A 24297-nucleotide genomic window follows, 5' to 3' on the forward strand; every position below is an offset into this window, starting at 1 on the left:
CGAGAAGCTGTGAGTGTTTTTTTCTGTTACAGTTTTAAAAACATTTTAAAGAGATTTTTAAAAAGCTGAAACATTTTCTTTCTGTTCAGTCTCGTCTTGAACTTGTCCGTTTCTCACTTTGACTTTGTAAATAAACGACTGAATATTTCCTGTTTGCTGCAGGATTCATGAAAACTGTTTGATTTGGGGTTTTTTGTCCAAATGAGTCAAATGTAAAAGTCTAAATCTCCTGTTTTGTGTTTAGTTTGAGGTTCTGAACTTGTTTTGATTCTTTGGGGTTTTGGCGCCACCTGGAGGCTGTTGTGAAATGAACACTTGTTTTTTTCTGCAAATAATCCCCTTGTTTTTAGATTTGAAGAGTTAAAAGTGTTTGGACTGGAGCTGGACGAGCCAAAAACTGTTCTTATGTAAAATTACTTCAAAATATTAATACTCGAGTACTAGAGAAGAGTATTTGGGGAAAACCAGCGCGACTGTCGGGATATAAACACCTCGTTTATGATCTGAAGTGAAAGTGATTTGACTAAACTTTGAAAACACCAAATTTTGTGCAATTTTAAGGGCACAAAAAACTTAGTCGGGTTTCTTCTGTACAGTATTTTACTCCAGTAAAAGTAAAAGTACCACGTCTTTAAAAAGATACTCAATTAAAAGTAACTGAGCAGTAATACTCAACTCTGTATTTGTCTCATTTAAAACCAGATTTTGTAGAAATTCAAAACATTTTACACTAAACCAGAACTGAACCAGGACTAAAACAGGATTGAACCAGGACTAAACCAGGACTAAAAAACAGGTCCTAAAACTAAACCAGGACTAAACCAGGACTAAAAACAGGACTTGAAAACCAGGACTAAAAAACAGGACTAAACCAAGACTAAACCAGGACTAAAAACAGGTCTAAACCAGGACCATTTCTTTAAAAAGTTACTCAAGTAAAACTAACTGGGCAGTAATACTTGAGAAAATTCTGTTGTGAAATTAAACTGATAAATGAGTGAATTTAAAATGGAACCGTGAGCAAACGTGAGTCTTTTTGGTTCAGAACGTGACAAAAGGAAAACATTTTTAGGTCGATATTCACCGGGAAACTGTTTCTGTACAATGAGATTTGAGCTGCAGATGGAATTTTTTTTTTCCAACTCTTATACGAACTAAAGTCACTGATTTCTTGCAGATCATATTTGACAATTCTCTACGTTTCGAACAGTCTGAATAAATGTGCTTCAGAGTTTGGTTTCATTATCGTTTTTGATTTTAAAACATGAAACACAGAGGAGTGAGACGCACAAACGTGAACAGTACACAAATTTATTGGTTTGTCATTTACAGCTGGAACTCGGGGAACTCGAACACGACGTCTTTCCCTGTGAGCTTCTTGTAGACGCCAGAGAACGTCTCCACCTGAAACAGGAAAAAAAAAAACATGATTCAGTCAGATGGACACAAACGGCTGTCGGCCAAAATGTGTCTTAGTCAAGAATATTTTTTAGATCAGAAGCAGGAAGGACGAGTGAGGATTAAGATTTGGCATTTTTCTAAAAACTCAAACTCATGAGTCTCAAGTTGAATCTGTCTTTACAAAATCCACGTTGTGAACTTAAAAAAAAAAAATCAGGTCCTGCAGGTGGAGTTCTGGCGCCCTCTGCTGGCATCAGTCAAAAAGAACAATGATACATTTCTTTTCCACAGGTAGAAGAAGGTGGAAGATTGAGAGAAGCAGACGACTGCAATAATTTAGAATCTCAGGAATATCTCCAAATTAAACTAAAATCTAAAATGTCAAGTGTGATCTTCAAAACAAGACAAAATAAAAAGACAAAATAAAACAAAAACAACAAAAACAAAACAACTATTCATTATTTTTCTCCAAAACCAAAATGAACAGATGATTCAATTTTCATTTTTCAATTTTGTGTTTAAATGAAGAATGGAAAAAACAGGCAACAGACTAAACCAGGCCGGGACCCGAGGCCGGGACCCGAGGCCGGGACCCGAGGCCGGGACCCGAGGCCGGGACCGAAAACAGATGAGTCCCGGCTTGGGCTGTGATCCATTTATTCCATTTTTCATTTAAACACAAAATCGAAAAATTAAAAAACAAATCATTATGGGTTTGGAGACAAATTTTATTTATTTTTTTTCCATTTTATATTGAAAAACAGATACATGGATTGAGGAGATTTCTTCAACGCGTCTGAATGAGTTTATCACAGAAAACATAAGATTCTGAAACATTTGAAATGGTTCGAATCCCTCGGCTCAGGACTCGGCGTTGACAGTTTTTGTGTGAGTTTAGAGTTTGTGTCCTGCATGGTCGTTCTGCCCAGTCACGGCCCAAAGGACTCTGGGAGATGTAGGAATATGCAGGCCGGGTCCTCACAGCCGCGGCCGGGACCAGCTCCGTGTGGGACGTCGTGGAAGGGGCCTGTACGTCTCTGCTCAGAGCTACGCGCCCGTCCGCCACTCGGGGGCCTGAACTGGAGGCACACCCACGTCCAGTTACATTTTTATTTACTTATTTTTACAGTTTTACATCAGGGGTGTAACAATAATCAAAATATCGTGATATCGTATCATCAAAAGTCTCAATATCGTGGACTATCACAAAAGTTTCTTTGCTTAAATTCATTGTTCTGGTGCAGTAACAGTTAAAACACAGCGGAAACTACATAGACCATGATCCTTTGCTCCATTTTGGTGCAAACTACATGAAGAAATAACAGTTTTAACACTTTAAAGTCTTAGTTCTTTGGATTAAATTTTGTCAAGGAGGAAAAAAGAATAAGTTTTGTTTGTTTGCCTCCACAAAATATCACAATAAATATCACAATAAATATCACAATAAATCTCGTACCGTGAGATGTGAATCATGATAATATTTTACCATGAGATGTGGATATCGTTACATTTCTATTTTACATGTTTAGAAACTCCATTTCTGAAGGCCATCCATTACATGTGATTGTTTTTCTTCTGATTACTGTTTAAAAGTAAAACTACTCTCATTTAATGTCATAAATTGCTTTGAGGGCAACTGGCTGGGGGCCCCTCCAGGTTTAGGGGCCCCTGGGCAGCCACGCCTCTGTAAACTGCACCTGTGTGACCAAACATTTACAAACTGAAGCTTCACTTCACGTTTGACTTCACAGTGAGTCTGGTGATGATTTTTTGGTCTAAAAAAACTGCAAAAGCGTCCAGGAGTTTTATCTGAGGCAACGACACAGACACACTGAGGATTTTTAATGTTCAGAAAAATGATTCATGAAACAAAATCTGGAGGGGTTTTTGAAGACGGGCCCACAGTACAGTCCCGCTCCCACAAAGAATTCTAATTTTCAGTCCCGCAGGATGGGAACCTTTGCTTTAAGCTCCATCAAACATGGAAAAGCGAAAGGAACTGGGCTGCGTCTGGGAGGAGGAAGAGACGCGGGGGGCGTCCGGTGGCTAAATCCTGTTTCAGACCCGTTTTTAGTCCTGGCTTAGTGGTGCAGCCCGTGTGGCGGACGGGACGGGGGACGCTCTGCTGCTTACTAATGTTCTTACTTACTTACCAATGTTCTTACTAATACTAAATAAAATCTCCAGCACAGATGATGCCTGATCTTCTCACATTCATCGTTTGTATAATTTTACACTCCGATTTAGTTTGTGGGACTGTCGTCCCCTCCGTGCTGCGCAGTCCTAGCGTGTGTTTTTTGTTCTGAGCCGTGTCCAGTGTCGTCCTGTCTACAGCTGTGCAAAAATACTGAAATATCGATATATCGTATTGTTTAATTGGATGATACAGTCTCGATATCGTGGGCTGCTGTATCGATACATCACCGGGAGTCACTTTTTGGTTTATTTTACTAAATCATTCTGTGTAAAAGCTACAAAAGTGTGGACATTCTCACTGTTTTGATGAGAAAAATTGGCGTTTTTCATTTTAACTTTGCATAAATTTCGTTAAAACTTTAAACTTTCAGTATCACAGCCACAATTTTGTCTTTTTTGTCACTGAACCGTATCGAATCAACGTGAAATATATTGAATTGTGGTCCACGTATCGAGGTGTGCATCGTATCAACAAATTCTTAAAGATACCCGGCCCTACTCCAGTCGTGTGTGTGTTGTGCAGTAGGTGCGTCATTAGCCTGCTAGTGTCGCGCTTACTTTGTGTTCCACGTTGTTCTGCTGAGCCTTGTCCAGATGCACTTTAATGAGGCGGCTGCTGTCGAGCTTCACTCTGATCCTTTTGCCCACGATCTCGCTGGGAAACACCAGGTCCTCCAGGATGGCGTCGTGCACGGCCGTCAGGGTACGACTGAAACACACACACACACACACACACACACACACACGCCGTCAGATCATCCACGCCACACGGAAACACACTCTGGATTCTTTTAAAACAGGGAATTATTGAAGAGAGCGATATCCAAACAAACTATCTGAGCTTTATACTCGATTATGAACCAAAAATTGCCCTGAAATCTGGATGTTGCTCCAGACCAGTCCTTTAAAAATATTTTCAGTTTTTTTTCCCTCAAAAGATGCGACGTATAAAACAGAATCACTACAGAAAAAACACTTATGTGGAGCTCTGCACACGAGAAAATAACCAAGATGACAAAATACTGGACACACACTGACGGGGAAGAGTTTTATTATTATATTATAATAAGCTAAATGAGTTGAATGAATAAAAATAAGTTGAATAAGTTAAATGAGTTGAATAAGCTAAATGGAAAAAAAATGAATGAGGTGCACACAGGTGAACAACAGGTAAAAACAGGTGAACACTTGGCTTTACTGTATCTCTGCTGATATGAAATCTGTTTAAATACTTTGACAAAGTATATTTTTTATTTTTTTTATGAATATAATACTCAGAACATGCAGATATCAGATGCTGAATGTAGTTTTTTGTTTTCGAGTTTGCACCTGACCAGGTAAACTCTCATTTTCAGTGAGCTGTTATAAACCTGTAAATGAGTTGAATCACATTTAAACATCCATAAATGAAGAGTTCAGAGTCTAAAGTTTCCAGAGATACAAATATGTCTGTGTTACAATTAAGTTCATGAGTGTAAAAATCATTTATAATCACTGGTGGAAGTGTGTTCTCTTTTATGCAGTGATGCTCTATGGGTGTAGCCCTAGTAACACATGTGTGGGTTGTTCCTAGTCGGCGTCCAGGGGGGAAAGAGTTAACGCGACACAGGATCCTGTTTCTCTCTGATGGAGCCTCTGTCCTGTCTGGTGTCGTGTCGGTCAGTTTTCGGGTTCTCCTGGACGCTAGGCGAGTTCTGTCGCTCGGGTTTGGGACATTTCTTCTCGTCGTTTGCGTTTCACTCGCTGTATTTGACGCACGTGTCTGTTGAGGCGTGTCCCGCTCACCAGTGTTGATTCGGCATCGTGACTTGTTTTGGTGATGAATGGAGATGAAGTGTTTTGTCACTGACCGCGGCGCTCGTGTTGTTAGCGCACAGACTACGCGCACGTCCGCTCAGGTGATAAACACGGCGCACGTTGGTTCAAGCGTCATTCCACTTGTTGAATGAGACGCGTCAGAGCGAAAGAAGCTTCTAACATTCAGTGTCTTTGAGAGCGAGAGAGAGCGAGGAAAACAAACATGCAAATAGAACTTATCGTGGCTGGAAAAGTGATTGAGCTCGTTAAGTTAACGTACGATTAATCGATTTATTAATTATCGTTACAGGCCTAGAAACAACGACGCAGACAAACCAGAGCTGGAAAATGTGACGTTTATGTGACATTTATGTGAGTTTGTTTGTGTCCTGCATGGTCGTTCTGCCCAGTCACGGCCCAAAGGACTCTGGGAGATGTAGGAATATGCAGGCCGGGTCCTCACAGCCGCGGCCGGGACCAGCTCCGTGTGGGACGTCGTGGAAGGGGCCTGTACGTCTCTGCTCAGAGCTACGCGCCCGTCCGCCACTCGGGGGCCTGAACTGGAGGCACACCCACGTCCAGTTACATTTTTATTTATTTTTATAGTTTTTATAGTTTTACATCAGGGGCGTTTTCCGTTTATTTATTTTTTTATTTTTTCTCTTTTCAATATAAAAGTAAAAATCTGTATTTTATTTGGCAGTTTAAGTTTAAGAAAATGTTTGTTCCTTAAACAATATTTGCTCATGTGTAAGTATCGTCTTGGAAAATTAATAACAAAATAATTGAAAATAAATAAACCTGATTTATAAAAACACTAAACCCACGTCTGTGTTTGAGTTCAGTTTAGACGAATCTCAAAAGCTGCTCAAGAGTCTGAAGTCTCCGGGTAAAGTTACAGGTCAGATCTATGGAGAGGAGACTGAGAGCAACTGTAAATATATAATTATAATATTAATAATAATAATAATATTAATAATAATAATAATATTCCAAAACTGTTCCACACTTCTGTCTTTTTGTCAGTCCCCAGTTTTAATTTGTCATTTGTTTTTCAATATAAAACCAAAAATATGAAACCTAAAAAACAAACGTTTTCTTCATTATTTGTCTCCAAAACCAAAATGAAAAAACAGATAACGATTCGTTTTTTTAAGTTTTCGATTTTGTGTTTAAATGAAAAATGGAAAAAACTGATAACCGTTTACGTGACTTAAACTGAGATGCTGGACTTTTGCGCCGCATATGGACTGAACCTGTTCCCAAGCCCCCGGTCTCGGTCCCAGTCTCGGTCCCAGTCTGGTTAGTCCTGGTTCAGTCCATATGTGGCGCAAGAGTCTGGCATCGCAGTTTAAGTCACGAAAGCAGTTGTTTTTTTTCTATTTTTCATTTAAAAACAAAATTGAAAACTGAAAAAACGAATTATGTTTTTTCATTTTGGTTTTGGAGACAAATGTTTTTCCGTTGTCTTATTTTTGGTTTTATATTGAAAAAAGAATGACACACAAATTCCACGAGCTCCACTTCACGCAGCTGTTGTTTCTCTCAAATCTCCACTGAACTGCTGTGAGTCAAACTTCTGACATTCTGAGACGTTCTGGGACAAAACCAGACTTTAAATTTTGTTATACATCCTGTTAAAAAGATCCAACCAGGAGATCGGCTGAACTCAAGTCAAACTAATATTTCTGAATTTTAATTTTGGTGCCGATATCTGATACCAGTATCGGTGCATCAATACTAAAAACTACTTGTGCTGGAGGTAAATTCAAGACTCTGGGTCCAACACCTGCTCCAGTTTCACCTCAGAACACGAACACAGATGAGCCCTGGTGTAAAACATGTTTGTGTCGTACCTCCTGGGACGCTTCTGCTTGTTCTTCGTGCGGCTTTTCCTCGTGGGCTTGGGCAGAATTCTCCTCTGAAAATAAAAAACACACAGGTTCAGTCACTCAACTCAAACTCTCAGGTTTACACGTGCGACGGTTTACATCTAATCAAGTGTGAGTTTTGTTTGTGTCCTGCATGGTCGTTCTGCCCAGTCACGGCCCAAAGGACTCTGGGAGATGTAGGAATATGCAGGCCGGGTCCTCACAGCCGCGGCCGGGACCAGCTCCGTGTGCGACGTCGTGGAAGGGGCCTGTACGTCTCTGCTCAGAGCTACGCGCCCGTCCGCCACTCGGGGGCCTGAACTGGAGGCACACCCACGTCGGTAAACTCACGGTTTTGCATAAGAGTCAAGTCTCAATAAAACTAAAAGACCAAAAAAAAAAAAAAACACCTCACAAGATGCAACACTGCTCAAGATTTAAACAACTTATTACTCAGATAATCCACTGCTGAACCCGACTGAACGAGGCAAAAGTTTGAAACAAAAGCCTCGTTCAGAGCCGCTCCTTTCAGGGTTCCCACTCTTTTTCACTGATATTTCACAACTTTTTCATGAGCTACAGTGAGTTTTCCATGACTTTCCAGCACCTCCATGTGTAGAACTGATCAGACTTTTAGGTGTAAATCTGAAACGTTTAACTCTTTCCACTCACCTTATGGTTTGGGATTATAGTTTCTGAACATTCTTAAATCCTGTCAGTGCATTTACTGTCGTCTCTTTTAAACAAAAAGGCACAAACGTTTACAAAAAATCAGAACAGACTCATGAGAACTGAACAGAACACTGGAGCTGTAGGAAAGACTAAAATTCCAGGACTTTTCCAGGATTTCCATGACTGTGGGAACTAGGGTGTGCAAAAAAATAAAACTATTGTATCGTTTAATGTGATGATACAGTATCGATATCGTGGGCTGCTGTATTTGTAGTATTTTAATCTATTATTTTGTTCCAGCTCCAGTTTTGTCGTTTGTTTAGAGGAATTAAACTCGTTTGTGAGACACATTTGACATTTTCACTGTTTTGATGATTTAAATGTTTGTGCTTCATATGAACTTTGAACAAGACGTAATTTAACAAAGACTTTTAGTGTCACAGCCTTGATTTCGATATTTTTATTGAATTGTTTTGAAATATATCAAATCGAACGTGCACTGTATTTGAGGTGTGTATCGTATCGGCAACTTCTTAATGATCTCAGCCCTAGTGTGACTGAATAACACGTCTTAAACGAGCAGAGTTCACAAAAACAGATGAAGGTTTGGATTAAAGTCGAGCGGCGTCTAGATCAGGAGTCTCCAACCAGAAGCTCGGGAGCTACCAGAAGTTCAAAGGATTTATGAAATACACGTGTTGCCCTGAACAACTCAAATTTGATGAATTAAATGCCTATTATTATTGTAAATCTATTATTTTGATGCCTGACTGGGTGCTCATAAATGATTCATGCTTTAGGTTTTATCCAACTGTTTCCATCCAAGTCTGGCCACGGCTCTTACGTTCACTTTATCTCCTGAGACGTTGAAATGAGCAGCTCTCTGGAATTTTCATACTGTAAAAGGAGCTCACCCGATGAAAAAGGTCGGACACTCATGTTTGTGTTTTTAACAGTCACTGGAACATGACCCTTTGCTTTAATCTGTCGGTTTTACTCCAAACAGATGTAAAACTTTGTTCAGCGAAAGAATCAAGTGAACGTCACGTCCACGACTCACGAGAGACGACGCTCTGGGTGTAATGATATAAATCACACGGTGCGATACAAATACAAAACACATTTCACGATATATTTACTGCCATATTGTGACGCAGAAATGAAGAAATGAGACTTCCTTTTTAAAAAGCCTCGACTTGGGGCTGTATTAGTGTCAGAGCCCAAAAAATAAAGATGGAAATGTTCTAACACGTATTTCTGCATGTTTTCTGCATTGAAATGGAACTAATGCTACGTTCAGACTGCAGGGCTTAACGCTCAATTCCGATTTTTTTGTGAAATCTGATGTTTTTTCGAGGTCGTTCACATTTCCAGTTAAATGTGACTTGTGTGTGACTCCAGTGTGAACATTAAACGGTCCAAAAGTGTCCCACATGTGACACTGGAGACACGACGACGTCAACCGCAGCGAGCGTCTCTGTGTTTACACAAGTTGAACAAACATGGACGCAGCATCGAGCACCTGGAGATTTTAAAGTTCCTCTCGTACCGGAGCCACAACATGAACAACTGACTTGTTTTAAGGAGGAGATTGAGAAGGAGAAGGACCAGGTTTTTGGTGGTGGTGTTTTGTGGTGAGTGGAGATGTGCTTCACTTCAGTCACATGGATCATGAACAGTTTTCTCCTACTTCAGTGCAGAATAGTGACGTTTGTGTCTTGTTGATGACGTGTAGGTGGATGAATGTGACCTGACTGTTCACACTCAAGTCACATGTTAAAGATCAGATATGGATCAGTTTCAGGAGCACAGATCCAAGTGTCCTGAGTCACATTTGAAAAAAATCAGATCTGTGTCGTTCAGACATTAAAAGATCAGATACAGGAACATAGAGACAAAAAAATCAGATTTGGGTCACTTCAGGTGCAGTCTGAACACAGCCTAAAAGATCAGAATCTGTATAATTTCCTCAATTTTCTTAGCTAAATAATGCATTTAAGAAAGTTTATAAGTTAATATATTGTGACGATACAGTGAGAACTTGGACAAAAACGATAACACGATACTTCGACTACTGTTACATCTCTACACAACACTGCTCAACTTTTAACTTAAACAACTCACTACTCAAATAATCCACTGCTGAACTCAACTGAACGAGGCTATAGCTTCAAAGATTAAAAACCTCGTTAAGAGCCGCTCCTTTCCATGTGAGACACACGACAAACTTCTCAAATCAAACAGTATCAAAATGTTAAAGAATTCAGTCCAAACAGAATCCCGGGCTCCATCCCCTCGCGTTTCCACGGCGCCGCGACTCACCTGAGCGATGAAGACCACGTGTTTCCCGCTGAACTTCTTCTCCAGCTCTCGGACCAGACGCACCTGGATCTTCTGGAACGACTTGAGCTGCGGCACCGGAACGAAGATGATGATGGCTTTCCTGCTCCCGCCAACTTCAATCTCCTGAAAACCACAAAGACGAGGATGAGAAAGAGAGAGAGGAGGAGTGAGAAGGAGGGAGAGCAAAAAGGAGAAGAGGAGCAAGAAGGAGGAGAGACTGAGGAGAGAAAGGAAGCGAGAGAAAGGGGAAGAGTGAGAAGGAGGAGGAGAAAGCAAAAAGAAGGAGTGAGAAGGAGATAGAGAGAAAATAGAAGAGTAGAGATTATAAAGGAGGGAGAAAGGAGGAGTGAAAGGAGAAGAAGGAGAAAGGAGCAAGAAGGAGAAGAGATTATAGAGAAAAATGAGAAGGAGAGGAGAGAAGGCGAGAGGAAAAATAGCGAGGAGAGGAGGAGGAGAGAGCAAAAAGGAGAAGAGCGGAGCAAGAAGGAGGAGAGATTGAGGAGAAAGAGAAAGGGGAGGAGTGAGAAGGAGAGAAGTGAGGAAAACAGCAAAAAGTAGAGGAGCAAGAAAGAGGAGCGAGGAGATAAAGGAGAAGAGGAGAGAGAAAATAGAGTAGAGATTATGAAGGAGGAGAGAAAAAGGAGGACGAGAGAGAAAGGAGGAGCAAAAGGAGAGAGAAAGGAAGAGTGAAAGGAGGAGGAGAGAGAAAGGAAGAGTGAAGGGAGGAGTGGAAGGAGGAGTGAAAGGAGGAAGAGAAAGGAGTGAGAAGGAGATATTATAGAGGAGGAGAGAAAAGGAGGAGGAGGAGAGGGAGGAGGAGAGGAGGGAGGAGAGGAGAGAAAAGGAGAGAAGAAAAATAGTGAGGAGAGCGAGAGGAGTGAGAAGGAGGAGAGCAAAAAGGAGAAGAGAGGAGCAAGAAGGAGGAGAGATTGAGGAGAGAAAGGAGGAGAGAGAAAGGGAAGGAGTGAGGAAAAGAGCAAAGAGGAGAAGAGAAGCAAGAAAGAGGAGCGAGTAGGAGGAGATAAAGGAGAAGGGGAGAGAGGAGATAGAGGAGTGAGGAGTAGAGATTATGGAGGAGGAGTGAGGAGAGAGGAGGAGAGCAAAAAGGAGAAGAGAGGAGCAAGAAGGAGGAGAGACTGAGTAGAGAGAGAAAGGAGAGGAGTGAGGAGAGAAGGAGGAGAGGAGTGAGGGGAGAGCAAAAAGGAGAAGAGGAGCAAGAAAGAGGAGATAAAGAGAAAAATAGAAGAGGAGTGAAGAGTAGAGATTATGAAGGAGTGAGAGGAGGAGAAAAAAGGAGAGATTAAGGAGAAGAGAAAGGAGAGTGAAAGGAGTGAGAAGGAGAAATTATGGAAGAGGAGAGAAAAGGAGGAGAGGGAGGAGGAGAGGAGCGAGAAGAAAGGAGAAGAGAGGAGCGAGAAGGAGGTGAGGAGCGAGAAGGAGATTAAGGAGGAGAAAGAAGAGGAGTGAGGAGGAGAGAAGGAGAGGAGAGCGAGAAGGAGGAGAGATTAACGAGGAGAGAAAGGAGAAGAGGAGTGAAAAAGCGGAGATGATGGAGGAGAAGATGAAAGAGGTGAGACAAAAGAGAAGGAAGAGAAGAGGGGAGTGAGGAGGAGGACAGAGGATCGAGAAGAGAAAAAAAGTGGAGGAGGAGAGATCAGGCTGCAGTTCACACAATGTCACATGTTTCAGTTCAAATCCACATCAGCGAGTTCAGGCAGAGTTAGAGCGAATGGATCTAACTGTTTTATACTAAAGTTTTTTAAGAGTTTGTGTCCTGCATGGTCATTCTGCCCAGTCACGGCCCAAAGGACTCTGGGAGATGTAGGAATATGCAGGCCGGGTCCTCACAGCCGCGGCCGGGACCAGCTCCGTGTGGGACGTCGTGGAAGGGGCCTGTACGTCTCTGCTCAGAGCTACGCGCCCGTCCGCCACTCGGGGGCCTGAACTGGAGGCACACCCACGTCCGCTTTACACTTTACACTTTCGACTCCTCGCTTCAGCGCGGCGACACAAACCTTTGCGGCGGTGATGTTCAGCTCCCTCAGTTGAGCCTTGAGGTCGGAGTTCATCTCCAGCTCGAGCAGAGCCTGAAACACACCGGGTCACAACATGAGACGCTGAAGGACGTGACCAGATTTTCACAGTGAAAAACATTAAGCACAGAGTTTATTCTCCGCTTGTCGGTGTAAAACCGAGCTTTACTTTAGACGCCGATAGGTGAATACAGAACAAAAATAAAAAATATAAAGACATACAAATCAGTAATAACTAGGGAAGTGCAAAAATAAACGTATTGTTTAATGTGATGATGCAATATTGAAATCGTGGGCTGCTGTATTGATATCGCCAGGAGTATTTTTTTGGTATATTCTGTGAAATTTTGTTCCAGCTACAGTTTAGTTGTTTGTTCAGAGGAAGGAAACTTGTTTATACGACACATTTGACATTTTCACTGTTTTGAGCATTAAAATGTTTGTTTCCTCCTGGTATCAATTTGAAATATATCGTATCGAACTGAAACTACACTGTATTGGCAATTTTCTTAATGACACCAGCCCTAATAATAACATCCTATAATAAATAAAAACAGTTCCTCCAGTGTTTAACTCTGTCGCTGTGATGGACGGGCCTCATGTTAATCATTTCATGCATCAGTTTAAGTTAGACGTCCTAAAAGCACATTTCATTTAAAATGGAACAGCATAATGGAGATTAGTTAGCACAGAGCTGGATTTAATTGAAAAATTACGGAAAATATACATTTCAAAGTAGGTGGAAGAGTTGAGTTAAATTTAACGTAGACCAGGGGAAGGCAATTCTTTTTTCCATGGGGTCACTTGAGAAACGGAAAATATTGTGGAGGCCAAAATGTTTAACTCAGTTCTGCAGAATATTAGTTGTATTTCTTTATAAAAAGCAGAAAATAATGTTATGACTGGTAAGAGTTTATGTCATGACTCAGTAATGAAACAGTGAAGCTGCAGAACAAAAAATGTCATTTAAAAAACAAGTCTCAAATAAAAACAGTGCAGCTTCAGTCCAGGCATGAAGTCAAATGATAAAATGTGGAGCTGGACAAGGCCCAGGTCTGGTGTAGAAGATTCACTGATCATCTGGACACAGTTACTGGAGTAAAGACGACACTGGAGCGTTTAAATGAAGAATCACACAGTTGTACACAAGTTTATCTGCGTGAGAGAAATCTGAACTGAAACCTCACGGATTTTGTTTGACATGAACATTTATACAATTGGGCCCAGTCAAGCAGAAGTAAACAACAAGGCCAGAAATTCAAGTTAATTCATCTGATATAAAAATGTATTGAACAGATACATATGTACTCTAGTTTATCAAACTGTTGACTTTTTTTCTGTTCCATTTTTGCTTCTAAAGTTCCATCTGTTTTAAACAGACCATGTATGAAACATGGAACAAAAATTATTTCCCAAATTTCAAAGACCTGCAAATCCTCTTCAGGTGAACTTTCAAGCTTCATCTTTGACTAATCTATTCGATCTTTGAACTGTTGATGAAGGGACAGGATTTAAAAAAAAAAAAAAAAATTTAAAATGATAAAAATGTTCTTGGAAGGACTGACATATTTTATAGAAATAGTTTCATTTTGAAGTAATATTAAAGTATTCGGAAGAAAAAAGTGACAAATGATGTAAAATCCTGCACCTTCTACTTGTTTGTACAATTTTCCCTCCGTTACCATGAACTTTCTTAATAAAAAAAATCTCATGAGTCAAAAAGTAAGAGGTTTTTCAACCTAATCTTGTACCATATGGTAGAAAACTATATGAAGCAAATATTCAAACCAGTTTGTTAAGGATATGGAAGTGAGAACCAAGAGTTATCACTGTTTGGATTTATTGACCAAAAAGTGCTGCATATTTCATTCCCTCCGTTACCGACATGAGAATTTTGTGAACAACTTGAAAGAATCTCACAGGTTTAACTTGACCCTGTTGGAGTGTAACTCTTTCCTACATTCTGATACTTTACTTATTTCAATAGTCCCTCTAGTTTATGAATAAGAGACATTAAAATGTCAAAAATCTGCCCGTTTCTCCGTTACTACTTGACCAGACCCATGTATGCGTCTTATTTCACACGTGTCTCTTGCTCTTTTTGCTCCTTATTTACACTTTATTATATTATATTGTGATGTGTGAGCTTCTGTGTCCAAATTATTTCCCTTGTGGATCAAAAGTTTGTCTAAGTTTAAGTCGTGCTCAATCATAAAACGGCTCTAAAACAGTTTAACGTTTCGCACTCACCTGAGAAATCCCAGACTCAAACTCGTCCGGCTTCTCGCCATTCGGCTTCACAATCTTGGCGCTTGTACTGAACATGGCCTTTGTCTCTGCACAAAGTAAAAAGCGGAATTAAAATGACAAAAAAAAAAAAAGATGTATTCAGGACACACAGAGAAGAGTGAGTTGTCGCTGTATTTCCCTTACAAAATCCTCTATACAACCTTTAAGGAAAATTCATGACAAACATGAGTCAGTAGAGTCACATTTTCTGTGTTTTGGTCGTTTTTAAAGCAGCTTTTCTGTATTTTATCTAAACCAATGACAGTTTACGTCTCGTTTTACTGTTGGCAGGGATCAGATTGGTCCAAAATAGAGACACCTGAGACATTTCTTGAATAAAACTGGGACAAATCAGTGGTTTTGGATAAATCTGAAAGGGTTTAGGCTGAAGTAAAAGATACTTAATAATGCCAAACCTTATTAAACAATGACAGAACTCCAAGATAAAAAAAAAAAGTGAATGAAAAGCAAGTTGCATTTACAATTTCACTTACGATTTACTGTGTATGAGAGACAAAACTGAATACATGGTTCGTTCATTCCAGAGCTCTACATCTTTCAAAACTTAATACTTTATACTCTCTCTTTATATTTTTTTTAAAGGCTTCTAAGACCCATGTTGTTCCACAAACTCACTCCTCGAACAGAAACGCTTTTTCTTAGTTCTCATCTTCATTTATTTTTTTAAGATACCTGTTCCTCTAAGGTGATACTGACTCTCTGCTCAAATAACTCCTGCAAACAAAGATGAAAATAGATGATTCTCGGCTTTGTGCATCACTACGACTCTACTCCGGTTAACAAGATCAAAAACTGAAGTACTTTTAGTTTAAAAAAAAGAGGATTTGCTGATGCATAGTGATTTGTGTGATTAATAATCCCAATAACCTTCTTCTGGAGTAGAAAATTGTATTAATATTTGATTTATTTATTAAGTACTGGGCCATATTTCCACACAGTAGTTTAGGTATGGAAGGAATACACTGCTATACAATAAATAAAGATAATTTGGATACTCTTATTTTAACAGAACCATCAGTAGCTACAGATCTTTGAAAAATGAGTCTTAAAGTTTAACAAAAACCAAACTCAAGACAGGCTGAGATGACAGTTCTACGGCATACGGTCATTACACGTGATTTATGACTGAAACAGAGTTCGATTTACTAAAACTTTAGCTGTAATTAGGAACTTTCTAACACCAAAATCTCCCCAAAACAACTCCAAAAAGCTCAAAGTTAAACACACAGCAGCTCCACAACAGAGGCTAACTCGTCTCCCACAGCCCCAAACACACTTCGGATCCTGCTCTGCGAAGTTCACGGAAAGAGTTAAACATTTAAAAAGTATAAAATGAACTTTGGGAGCAGAAAAACTCAAATAAAAGCCGAATATCCCGGTGTGAGCGCGCGTCGGCCCGGACTGAACACATGTCCGGCCTGTTCACGCAGCGCTTCACGGTTAGCTCCCTCCGCTCCTACTACGCCTTAATTTACACATTTTAAAAGCCATCGACCCCGTTTAACGCCTTAATCTAACGCATCACGGCCTTAACTCGGATTCCGACGCAGAAATCGAGGAGTATAACGTTCCGAAAGCGAAGTTTGAGGCAGAAACGCGAATCCGGGAAGAAATGTCACGACTAACCTCTGTCAACGACGGCCAAGGAAGAGACCGGAACATCGCGAGAGTTGCGGTAATCACAGCGCGGGAGGCCTGGGAAATCTCGCGAGAGTAAACACAGCCCAGCGTGTAGGAAAGCTACGTTCAAGTAACAAAATAAAGTAGGATTATAAAAAATCTGGCATATTAATGTATTAATGTATTTGTGTATTATTATTATTATTATTATTATTATTATTATTATTATAGTAGTAGTAGTAGTAGTAGTAGTAGTAGTAGTAGTAGTAGTAGTAGTAGTAGTAGTATATAGTAATAGTAGTAGTAGTAGTAGTAATAGTAGTAGTAGTAGTAGTAGTAGTAGTAGTAGTAGTAGTAGTAGTAGTAGTATATTTATGTTGGGCAAGTAAGAAATGTACATTCTTTTACAATAGAACATTTAACATTAGTGAAATCATAACAGAAATAACAGTAGTAGTAGTAGTAGTAGTAGTAGTAGTAGTAGTAGTAGTAGTAGTAGTAATATAGTAGTAGTAGTAGTAGTAGTAGTAGTAGTAGTAGTAGTAATATAGTAGTAGTAGTAGTAGTAGTAGTAGTAGTAGTAGTAGTAGTAGTAGTAGTAGTAGTAGTAGTAGTAGTAGTAGTAGTAGTAGTAGTTAGTAGTAGTAATATAGTAGTAGTAGTAGTAGTAGTAGTAGTAGTAGTAGTAGTAGTAGTAGTATTAGTATATTTATCTTGGGCAAGTAAGAACTGTACATTCTTTTACAATAGAACATTTAACATTAGTGAAATCATAACACAAATAACAACACAAATTTGCCCCACAAGGAGTCAGAAAAAGAAAATGTATTTAGTCCCACCCCTTCTTCTATTCTACACATGTCAAACTCAGGCCTGGGAGCCAAATTTGGGCCATGATATAATTATATTTGGTCCGTGAGATGATCTCAAATCTGTATCAGAGCTGCAGCCGCTGCACACAGAGACTATAAAGACAGGATTTATTTAAAATGTTCTTAAGTTTTTCTGTTTCTTCTGGATTCAGTGTTTAAGCAAAACTATTATTAAACATTTATTTAATAAGAAAAGGTTTAACTTTACAGACCTCCAAAGAAGAGAAAAGATGCAGATGTTGTTAAAAATTTTCAGTAAATATTTAGTTTGATCCACGACTTAATCACAGTTTTTAATTTTGTTATTTTAATTTAATTATGTTTTATTTCACACTCGTGTCTTGCTCTTTTTTGCTACTTATTTAGAATTTTTTATTAACATTTATATTTTTTCTCTTTGTTATTATATTATATTGTGATGTGTGAACTTCTGTGTCTAAATCATTTCCCTTGTGTATCAAAAAAGTAGGATTATAAAAATACAAAGCGACATATTTGCCAAAAGAACCCCTTTTTTTTTTTTTTTTTTTTTTTTTTTTTAAGATAAACAGTTATTTTTATAAATCAAAATAACTGGTTTTAAACTGATTTTGGCTCGAAAAACATGACCATAAAAGAAAATATTGATCAATTTGTACACAAATTTTAAAAATCACATCGTAATCCGAACGCAGCGTTTATTCAAAGTATCGCGAGATTTGTCTGAACTCACGGCCCGTTTGTCTTGGCAGTTGTTGACGTTACTTTCTGTTTTTCTGCGAATTTTCTGCGTATTTATTTTATTTTAGTGTCAGTTAACGTGCAGTTTATGAAGCAAAGGATAAAAAATATGTAACGTGTGAAGGTTTGGTTTCGTGAAAGTCTCTATTTTCTGTGTCTGAAGCGAAAAGGTGAGATTATCAGAGTGACGAGCGTAGCCACTGGAGCTTTTCCGGTTCAATTTTGTTATTTATCTATAAAACCTAGCATTAATCACACGCACACATCAAGCCGAATTGTTCGTAACGTGTGTTTTGAAGTCACTGTTATAATGGCTTTGGGCTCGGGCTCGTCGCTGTTGCATTAAACCGGGTTATGTTCAGGTTGAGCGGGTTTTTCAGCGCAGTTCGGAAGTCGGTGTGGAGCGGCGCTGGAGTCATGGCCAAGGGGAAGTTTTACTACGCGGTGAGGAAAGGAGTCAAGCCCGGAGTCTACAAAACCTGGTATAGCCCCGTTACGACCAACACTATGGATGTTTTATGGATGGTTTAAGTGTGTTAGATTTAGATTTGATCATTGCCATACCAAACCTCATTGACAAAAACGCTCTTTTAAGACAGTGTTGTTGTTCGAATACTAGCCATACTTGTAAAACATACGTATTTAGTGAGAACATAACTTTAACATGCAATAACAACAATAATAATAATAATGTTATTGTTATTATTATTTTAAATTTTACATTATTATTTTATTTTAACATTATTTTAAGATTTTTATTTTAACATTTTTCTTAATTTTTTGGTTTTGTTTCAGGGACGAATGTAAATCGCAGGTGGACAAGTTTCCCGCCGCCGTCTTTAAAAAGTTCCCGACGGAGAAAGACGCCTGGGCTTTCGTCCGAGGAGAGAATCCGATCGTTTCGCCTCCAAAACCAGAGACAGGTGCAGAAAAAAAAAATCAAAACAAAAACCATTCTAACTGAAGCATTTTTTTTTCTCGTTGCGCCTCTCAACGAACAACGACACTAAATGATTCGTGTGCATAGGAGAGAAATCGGTGCATATTTGTCTGTAGTTGAACATAAAATAAATATTCGTAAACTCTGGATTGAGTTGAGTCGTACGTAAAAAGTGTCGTGTTTATTTTATCCGTCAGAATACGAACAGAAAAGTCACAACGTCAAGAATTAAAATCACAAAATGAAAATTTAGGACTAAACCAGGACTGAACTGGGGCTGAACTAGGACTAAACTAGGACTGAACCAGGTCTAAACAAGGTCTAAACCTGGTCTAAACCAGGACTAAACCAGGACTGATCCCAGGACTGAACCAGGACTGAACCAGGACTGATCCAGGACTGAACTAGAACTAACTAGGACTGAACCAGGACTGAACCAGGACTGACTGTCGGGATGAACCCAGATGGGTGCCCACGTAACCTGTCATGTGACTGTGGGTGAAATGACCGGCGCCTCACAGAGTTCAGTGCAGCCGTCGCCCAGGTTCTCCCTGTCTCTCAAGATCCAAGATTAGTCCAAGATTAGTCCAAGATTAGACCTGGTTTAGACCTGGTTTAGTCCTGGTTTAGTCCTGGTTTAGACCTGGTTTAGACCTGGTTTAGACCTGGTTTAGATCCTGATTTACCCGCATATCCACCTGTAAAAGTCCAGCAGCAGGACTCTGACGTGAGGTACGCTGGGTCACATATGACGTCGTAAAAGTCTGAAGGATCAGATCCACGTTTCCTCTCATCCTCTGGAACATCTTCTGTCGTATTTGGTGAAGAAATCCTGTTACTTTGCTGTAAAAAGGAAAAAACAAACTGTTCAAATCACAATCCACTAGCCTTAACTTCTGTCCTTTGAACTGCACGAGCTGCACTTCTTAGTTGGTCAAAATACCCAAATAATAACTTTAAAAATGTCTTAAAATGTTTGAAAAAGTTTAAAAACTGCTCAGTGTGTCAGTCAGTCAGCCACAAGAGCAGCCAAACACGGAGTATACACAGAAACGACATATGGCCGTGCTTTACTTTGTGACGCAGTTGTGTGTTTTCCTTCTGTCATGTTCTCGCCGCAGCTCAGAGTTCTGACCCGGCTCCCGCGGTTCTGCCCAAACGGGGCCCCGAGCCGCTGCAGTACATCCCCCTCGGACCCAAGAGGCGCCAGCGAGCTGAAGACGAGCAGGAAACGCCCACGAAACGAGTCAAGACCGAGACCGCCAAGACCGAGACCAAGACCGCCAGCTCCAACGGCTTCACTTACATGGGTACGGACGAGGTGCAGAGGAGGAGAGTGTGTGTATTCCTGGTGTGATGATTCTTGGAGTGTGATTCTTGGTGTGATTCTTGGCGTGTGATTCTTGGTGTGATTCTTGGTGTGTGATTCTTGTGGTGTGATTCCTGGTGTGTGATTCCTGGTGTGTGATTCCGGGTGTGTGATTCCCGGTGTGTGATTCCTGGTGTGTGATTCCCGGTGTGTGATTCCCGGTGTGTGATTCTTGGTGTGATTCCCGGTGTGTGATTCCCGGCATTCCCGGTGTGTGATTCCCGGTGTGTGTGATTCCCGGTGTGTGATTCCCGGTGTGATTCCCGGTGTGATTCCCGGCGTGTAATTCCCGGTGTGGCCTGCAGGGGTGATACAGTGTGGTGGTTTACACAGACGGCTGCTGCTCGGCCAACGGGAAGAGTTCGGCGCGGGCGGGGATCGGCGTTTACTGGGGCCCAAACCACCCGCTGTGAGTGACCTCTGACCCTCTGACCCTCCCGTTATGTGGCGCTAAACCACCGTGTCTCCTCAGGAACGTGTCGGAGCGACTGGAGGGACGACAGACCAATCAGAGAGCAGAGATCCAGGTCAGTGCACGTTTGTTTGGTGAACGAGCTCGTGCACGTTTGTGTTGTTTGTTGTTTGTGTGATTTGTTGTTTGTGTTGTTTGTGTTTGTTGTTTGTTTGTTTGTTTGTTGTGTGTTGTTTGTGTTGTTTGTTGTTTGTGTTGTTTGTTTGTTGTGTTGTTTGTGTTGTTTGTGTTGTTTGTTTGTTTGTTGTTTGTGTTGTTTGTTGTTTGTGTTGTTTGTTTGTTGTGTTTGTTTGTTGTTTGTGTTGTTTGTTGTTTGTGTTGTTTGTGTTGTTTGTTTGTGTTTGTGTTGTTTGTTTGTGTTGTTTGAGTTGTTTGTGTTGTTTGTGTTTGTGTTGTTTGTGTTTGTGTGTTTTGTTGTTTGTGTTGTTTGTTGTTTGTGTTGTTTATGTGGTGTTTGTGTTGTTTGTGTGTAATTCCTGTGTCGTCCAGCAGGCGGCGTGCAGAGCTCTGGAGCTGGCCAAAGCCAACAACATCCACAAACTGGTGCTCTACACGGACAGCAAGTTCACCATCAACGGTGAGCACCTGCACCTGCACCTGTCAGGGAGCACCTGTCACGGAGCACCTGTCAGGCAGGTGTGTCTCTGGTGGGGTTTTCAGGGCGACCGAACTGTGCCGTTGTCGGTTCCCGCGCCTAATCTCAAACCGACTCACGCCAAAAATCAGAGCGTTCAGGAACCACATGAAACCTGTTTTTTCTAAGTGAACCGACGACACGGTGGACCTGAGCAGGTTCATCGGGTCACACGGGAAAATTAACAAAGAAAACGTGTGTGAGGAACATGGAGGAGAAACAAGGGACAGAAGATTGAGCCGTGGTCAGAGGACGAGAACAAATATTTACTGTGTCCGAGTTCGACCAGTGAGGTTCATCTTTGGGTTGGACGTCACTGCCGCCTTCTCCACACAGATGTTTGTCCACACAGATGTTCCTCCCCAGACCTGGTCTTGGTCTGGACCTGGAGCTGGTCTTGGTCTGGACCTGGTCTTGGTCTGGACCTGAGCTCGAGGATTTGATGGTGCATGTTTTGGGTTGATGGAGAAAAGTGCAGTGCCCAGAGGAAACCCACACAGCACAGAGAGAACAAGCAAACTCCACAGACGCACAGGGAGAACATGCAAACTCCAGACGCACAGGGAGAACATGCAAACTCCAGACGCACAGGGAGAACATGCAAACTCCAGACGCACAGGGAGAACATGCAAACTCCAGACGCACAGGGAGAACATGCAAACTCCACAGACGCACGGGAGAACATGCAAACTCCAGACGCACAGGGAGAACATGCAAATGCCACAGACGCACAGGGAGAACATGCAAACTCCAGACGCACAGGGAGAACATGCAAACTCCACAGACGCACAGGGAGAACATGCAAACTCCACAGACGCACAGGGAGAACATGCAAACTCCACAGACGCACAGGGAGAACATGCAAACTCCACAGACGCACAGGGAGAACATGCAAACTCCACAGACGCACAGGGAGAACATGCAAACTCCACAGACGCACAGGGAGAACATGCAAACTCCACAGACGCACAGGGAGAACATGCAAATGCCACAGACGTACAGAGAGAACAAGCAAACTCCACAAATATGATATTGTGATATTTTATAATGTGATATTTTGTCGTGCGTTGTAGTCGTCGTTTGTGTGATGTTTTTATATTTTTGTGTGATATTTTGTCGTGTGGTTCCAGGCGTGACCAGTTGGGTGAAGACCTGGAAACTAAACGGCTGGAGACTGAAATCTGGAGGAGAAATCATCAACAAAGACGACTTCATCAAACTGGACCAACTCAACTCGGAGCTGCAGGTCACATGGGTAAGAACCGGGTCTGGACCGGGGTCTTGACCAGGACTAAATCAAGTACTAATAATAACACGTAGCCGTGCTGTTTCAGATGCACATACCCGGGCACGCCGGTTACCATGGAAACGAGGTGGCGGACCGTCTGTCTCGAGAGGGCGCCGCCAAACTCCAGAGCCCAGACGACTTTGACGACTTCTGACGACACTTTGTTCCTCCTGTTTTTGTTTGTTTTAAATAAAGTTCATGTTCAAATTCATTGCTTTGGGACATTTTATTATAATTCCGACTAAAACTGTAAAGACGATTTCTTTCATTTTATTTTCGTAATAAAATATTTAAAAATGGTGAATGTGTTGATTCCTCCTTTTGTCCACTAGAGGGAGCACCATGCTTCTCTATTAAACTTTAAAACACTGAGGAGTTTGAGTTTCATTCTAGATCGTGCGTAGTCCTGTTCAGGAGCGTGTACAACCCCAAACCCCTCTTCTCATATTCTGTGTCATTTAGAGCAGCTTCAAACCTCTGAGGAACATTTAGTGCTTCACCTGTTAAATGTTAAAAGAAGCTCACACTGTTTCTCAGCTCTTTGTGTGTGTTTGTTTCATTTCTTAAGTTTTTTTTGAGGCATTTGTGAAACATAAAACAAGACAAGCAAGAACAAAAACACAGATTTTATTTTCTAATTCTTATATTTTAATTAAGGGAACTGGAATTTTAATTTCAGGAAGTGCAGTCAAACAAGACTAAACGCACAAAGTTTAAAAACAATACAACAAAGAACAGATGAACAAACATGGATGGAAAGAAAAACATCTTAACGTGTCATTTAACACTTGTATTTTTGACACTACACATCGGCCAACTCCACAGTCTGGAGTCTCTGAAGCCTGATCTCCAGCTTCTTGAGTCTGACTTTAGGCTCACTTGATCCGGCCTCAGCAGCTCTTTCTCCTTTCCCCACAGACCCCAAATCCTTCCCTCTTTCTTCAGTCGTCTGGTTCGTCTCCTGTGTGCGTTCGGTAGTGACTGGACAGTTCCTGGGATGTTCTGAAGAACTTTTCACACTGGTCACACTCATATAGTCTGTATTCAAAATGAACTCTCATGTGTTTATTAAGACACTGGTCACATCTGTACAGTTTCTCTCCAGTGTGGATTCTCATATGTGATTTTAGGTTGCTTGACCATGAAAATGTCTTCTCACAAACATCACATTCAAAGGGCTTCTCTCCTGTGTGGATTCTCATATGTTTACGGAGGTCACTAGACTGTCTAAATTGGACCCCACACTGGTCACACGCGTACGGTTTCTCTCCAGTGTGGACTCTCATATGTGATTTTAGGTTGTGTGACAGCGAAAATGTCTTCTCACAAACATCACATCTGTGTGGTTTTACCCCTGTGTGGATTCTCATATGTTGATGGAGGGCACTAGACTGTCTAAACTGGACCCCACACTGGTCACACTCATACGGTTTCTCTCCAGTGTGGACTCTCATATGTGATTTTAAGGTGCCTGAATCTGAAAATGTTTTCTCACAAACGTCACACTCATACGGTTTCTCTCCAGTGTGGATTCTCGTATGTCGATGGAGATGATCTGATCGTTTGAATCCTGTCCCACACTGGTCACACTCGTATGGTCTTTCTCCTGTGTGAGTTCTGTAGTGTTTTTTCAGTTCTGAAGCTTTTGGCCACACTTTTCCACACTGGTCACATGTGAAGGTCATTCTGTTGGTGGATCTTGTAGCTCTGCATCAGAACAAAGGAAAGAAAGTGTCAAGTAAAATAACTTTTTAAACTG

General features: G+C 40.9%; 3 protein-coding genes and 4 non-coding genes across 7 annotated transcripts; 1 reads left to right on the plus strand and 6 right to left on the minus strand.

Annotated features, from left to right (window-relative positions):
* Positions 1 to 1297: 1297 nt before the first annotated feature.
* On the minus strand, positions 1298 to 16322 carry rps7 (ribosomal protein S7). Its single transcript, XM_020939895.2, has 7 exons — positions 16250 to 16322; positions 14564 to 14649; positions 12296 to 12367; positions 10260 to 10403; positions 7251 to 7315; positions 4156 to 4306; positions 1298 to 1404 (listed from the first exon to the last, which is right to left on the minus strand). The coding sequence occupies exons 2-7, from the start codon at positions 14636 to 14638 to the stop codon at positions 1327 to 1329; spliced, it is 585 nt and encodes a 194-aa protein (XP_020795554.1). The 5' UTR covers positions 14639 to 14649; positions 16250 to 16322; the 3' UTR covers positions 1298 to 1326.
* On the minus strand, positions 2301 to 2501 carry LOC129407769 (small nucleolar RNA SNORA73 family). The gene has a single exon (XR_008631700.1). It is a non-coding gene; the product is annotated as a small nucleolar RNA SNORA73 family (small nucleolar RNA).
* LOC129407770 (small nucleolar RNA SNORA73 family) lies at positions 5775 to 5975 on the minus strand. The gene has a single exon (XR_008631701.1). It is a non-coding gene; the product is annotated as a small nucleolar RNA SNORA73 family (small nucleolar RNA).
* Positions 7407 to 7607, minus strand: LOC129407766 (small nucleolar RNA SNORA73 family). The gene has a single exon (XR_008631698.1). It is a non-coding gene; the product is annotated as a small nucleolar RNA SNORA73 family (small nucleolar RNA).
* LOC129407767 (small nucleolar RNA SNORA73 family) lies at positions 12046 to 12246 on the minus strand. The gene has a single exon (XR_008631699.1). It is a non-coding gene; the product is annotated as a small nucleolar RNA SNORA73 family (small nucleolar RNA).
* Positions 16323 to 17812: 1490 nt separating the features above from the next.
* Positions 17813 to 22842, plus strand: rnaseh1 (ribonuclease H1). Its single transcript, XM_055149185.1, is given in 8 exon segments — positions 17813 to 18317; positions 18631 to 18758; positions 19897 to 20096; positions 20450 to 20553; positions 20617 to 20671; positions 21109 to 21193; positions 22381 to 22505; positions 22585 to 22842. Coding segments are annotated over 8 exon segments (933 nt in total). The 5' UTR covers positions 17813 to 18189; the 3' UTR covers positions 22693 to 22842.
* A 321-nt stretch (positions 22843 to 23163) lies between these two features.
* Positions 23164 to 24268, minus strand: LOC129407615 (zinc finger protein 239-like). The gene has a single exon (XM_055149167.1). It carries the CDS (start codon positions 24221 to 24223, stop codon positions 23480 to 23482), a length of 744 nt encoding a protein of 247 aa, XP_055005142.1. The 5' UTR covers positions 24224 to 24268; the 3' UTR covers positions 23164 to 23479.
* Positions 24269 to 24297: the final 29 nt, after the last annotated feature.

This window comes from Boleophthalmus pectinirostris, unplaced genomic scaffold, assembly GCF_026225935.1.
Source record: "Boleophthalmus pectinirostris isolate CB_2022bp ecotype Guang Dong unplaced genomic scaffold, ASM2622593v1 HiC_scaffold_13, whole genome shotgun sequence".
In the NCBI taxonomy this organism is placed as follows: Eukaryota; Metazoa; Chordata; class Actinopteri; order Gobiiformes; family Gobiidae; genus Boleophthalmus; species Boleophthalmus pectinirostris.

Bases quoted from the DNA above. Each gene is read 5' to 3' on its own strand.
- rps7 (XM_020939895.2), bottom strand. From the start codon at position 14,638: ATGTTCAGTACAAGCGCCAAGATTGTGAAGCCGAATGGCGAGAAGCCG. The intron at 12,368-14,563 runs GTGAGTGCGAAA...GGTGTGTTTCAG, and splicing joins TTGAGTCTGGGATTTCTCAG to GCTCTGCTCGAGCTGGAGAT. The intron at 1,405-4,155 runs GTAAGCGCGACA...TTCCTGTTTCAG, and splicing joins AGAACAACGTGGAACACAAA to GTGGAGACGTTCTCTGGCGT.
- LOC129407615 (XM_055149167.1), bottom strand. From the start codon at position 24,223: ATGACCTTCACATGTGACCAGTGTGGAAAAGTGTGGCCAAAAGCTTCA.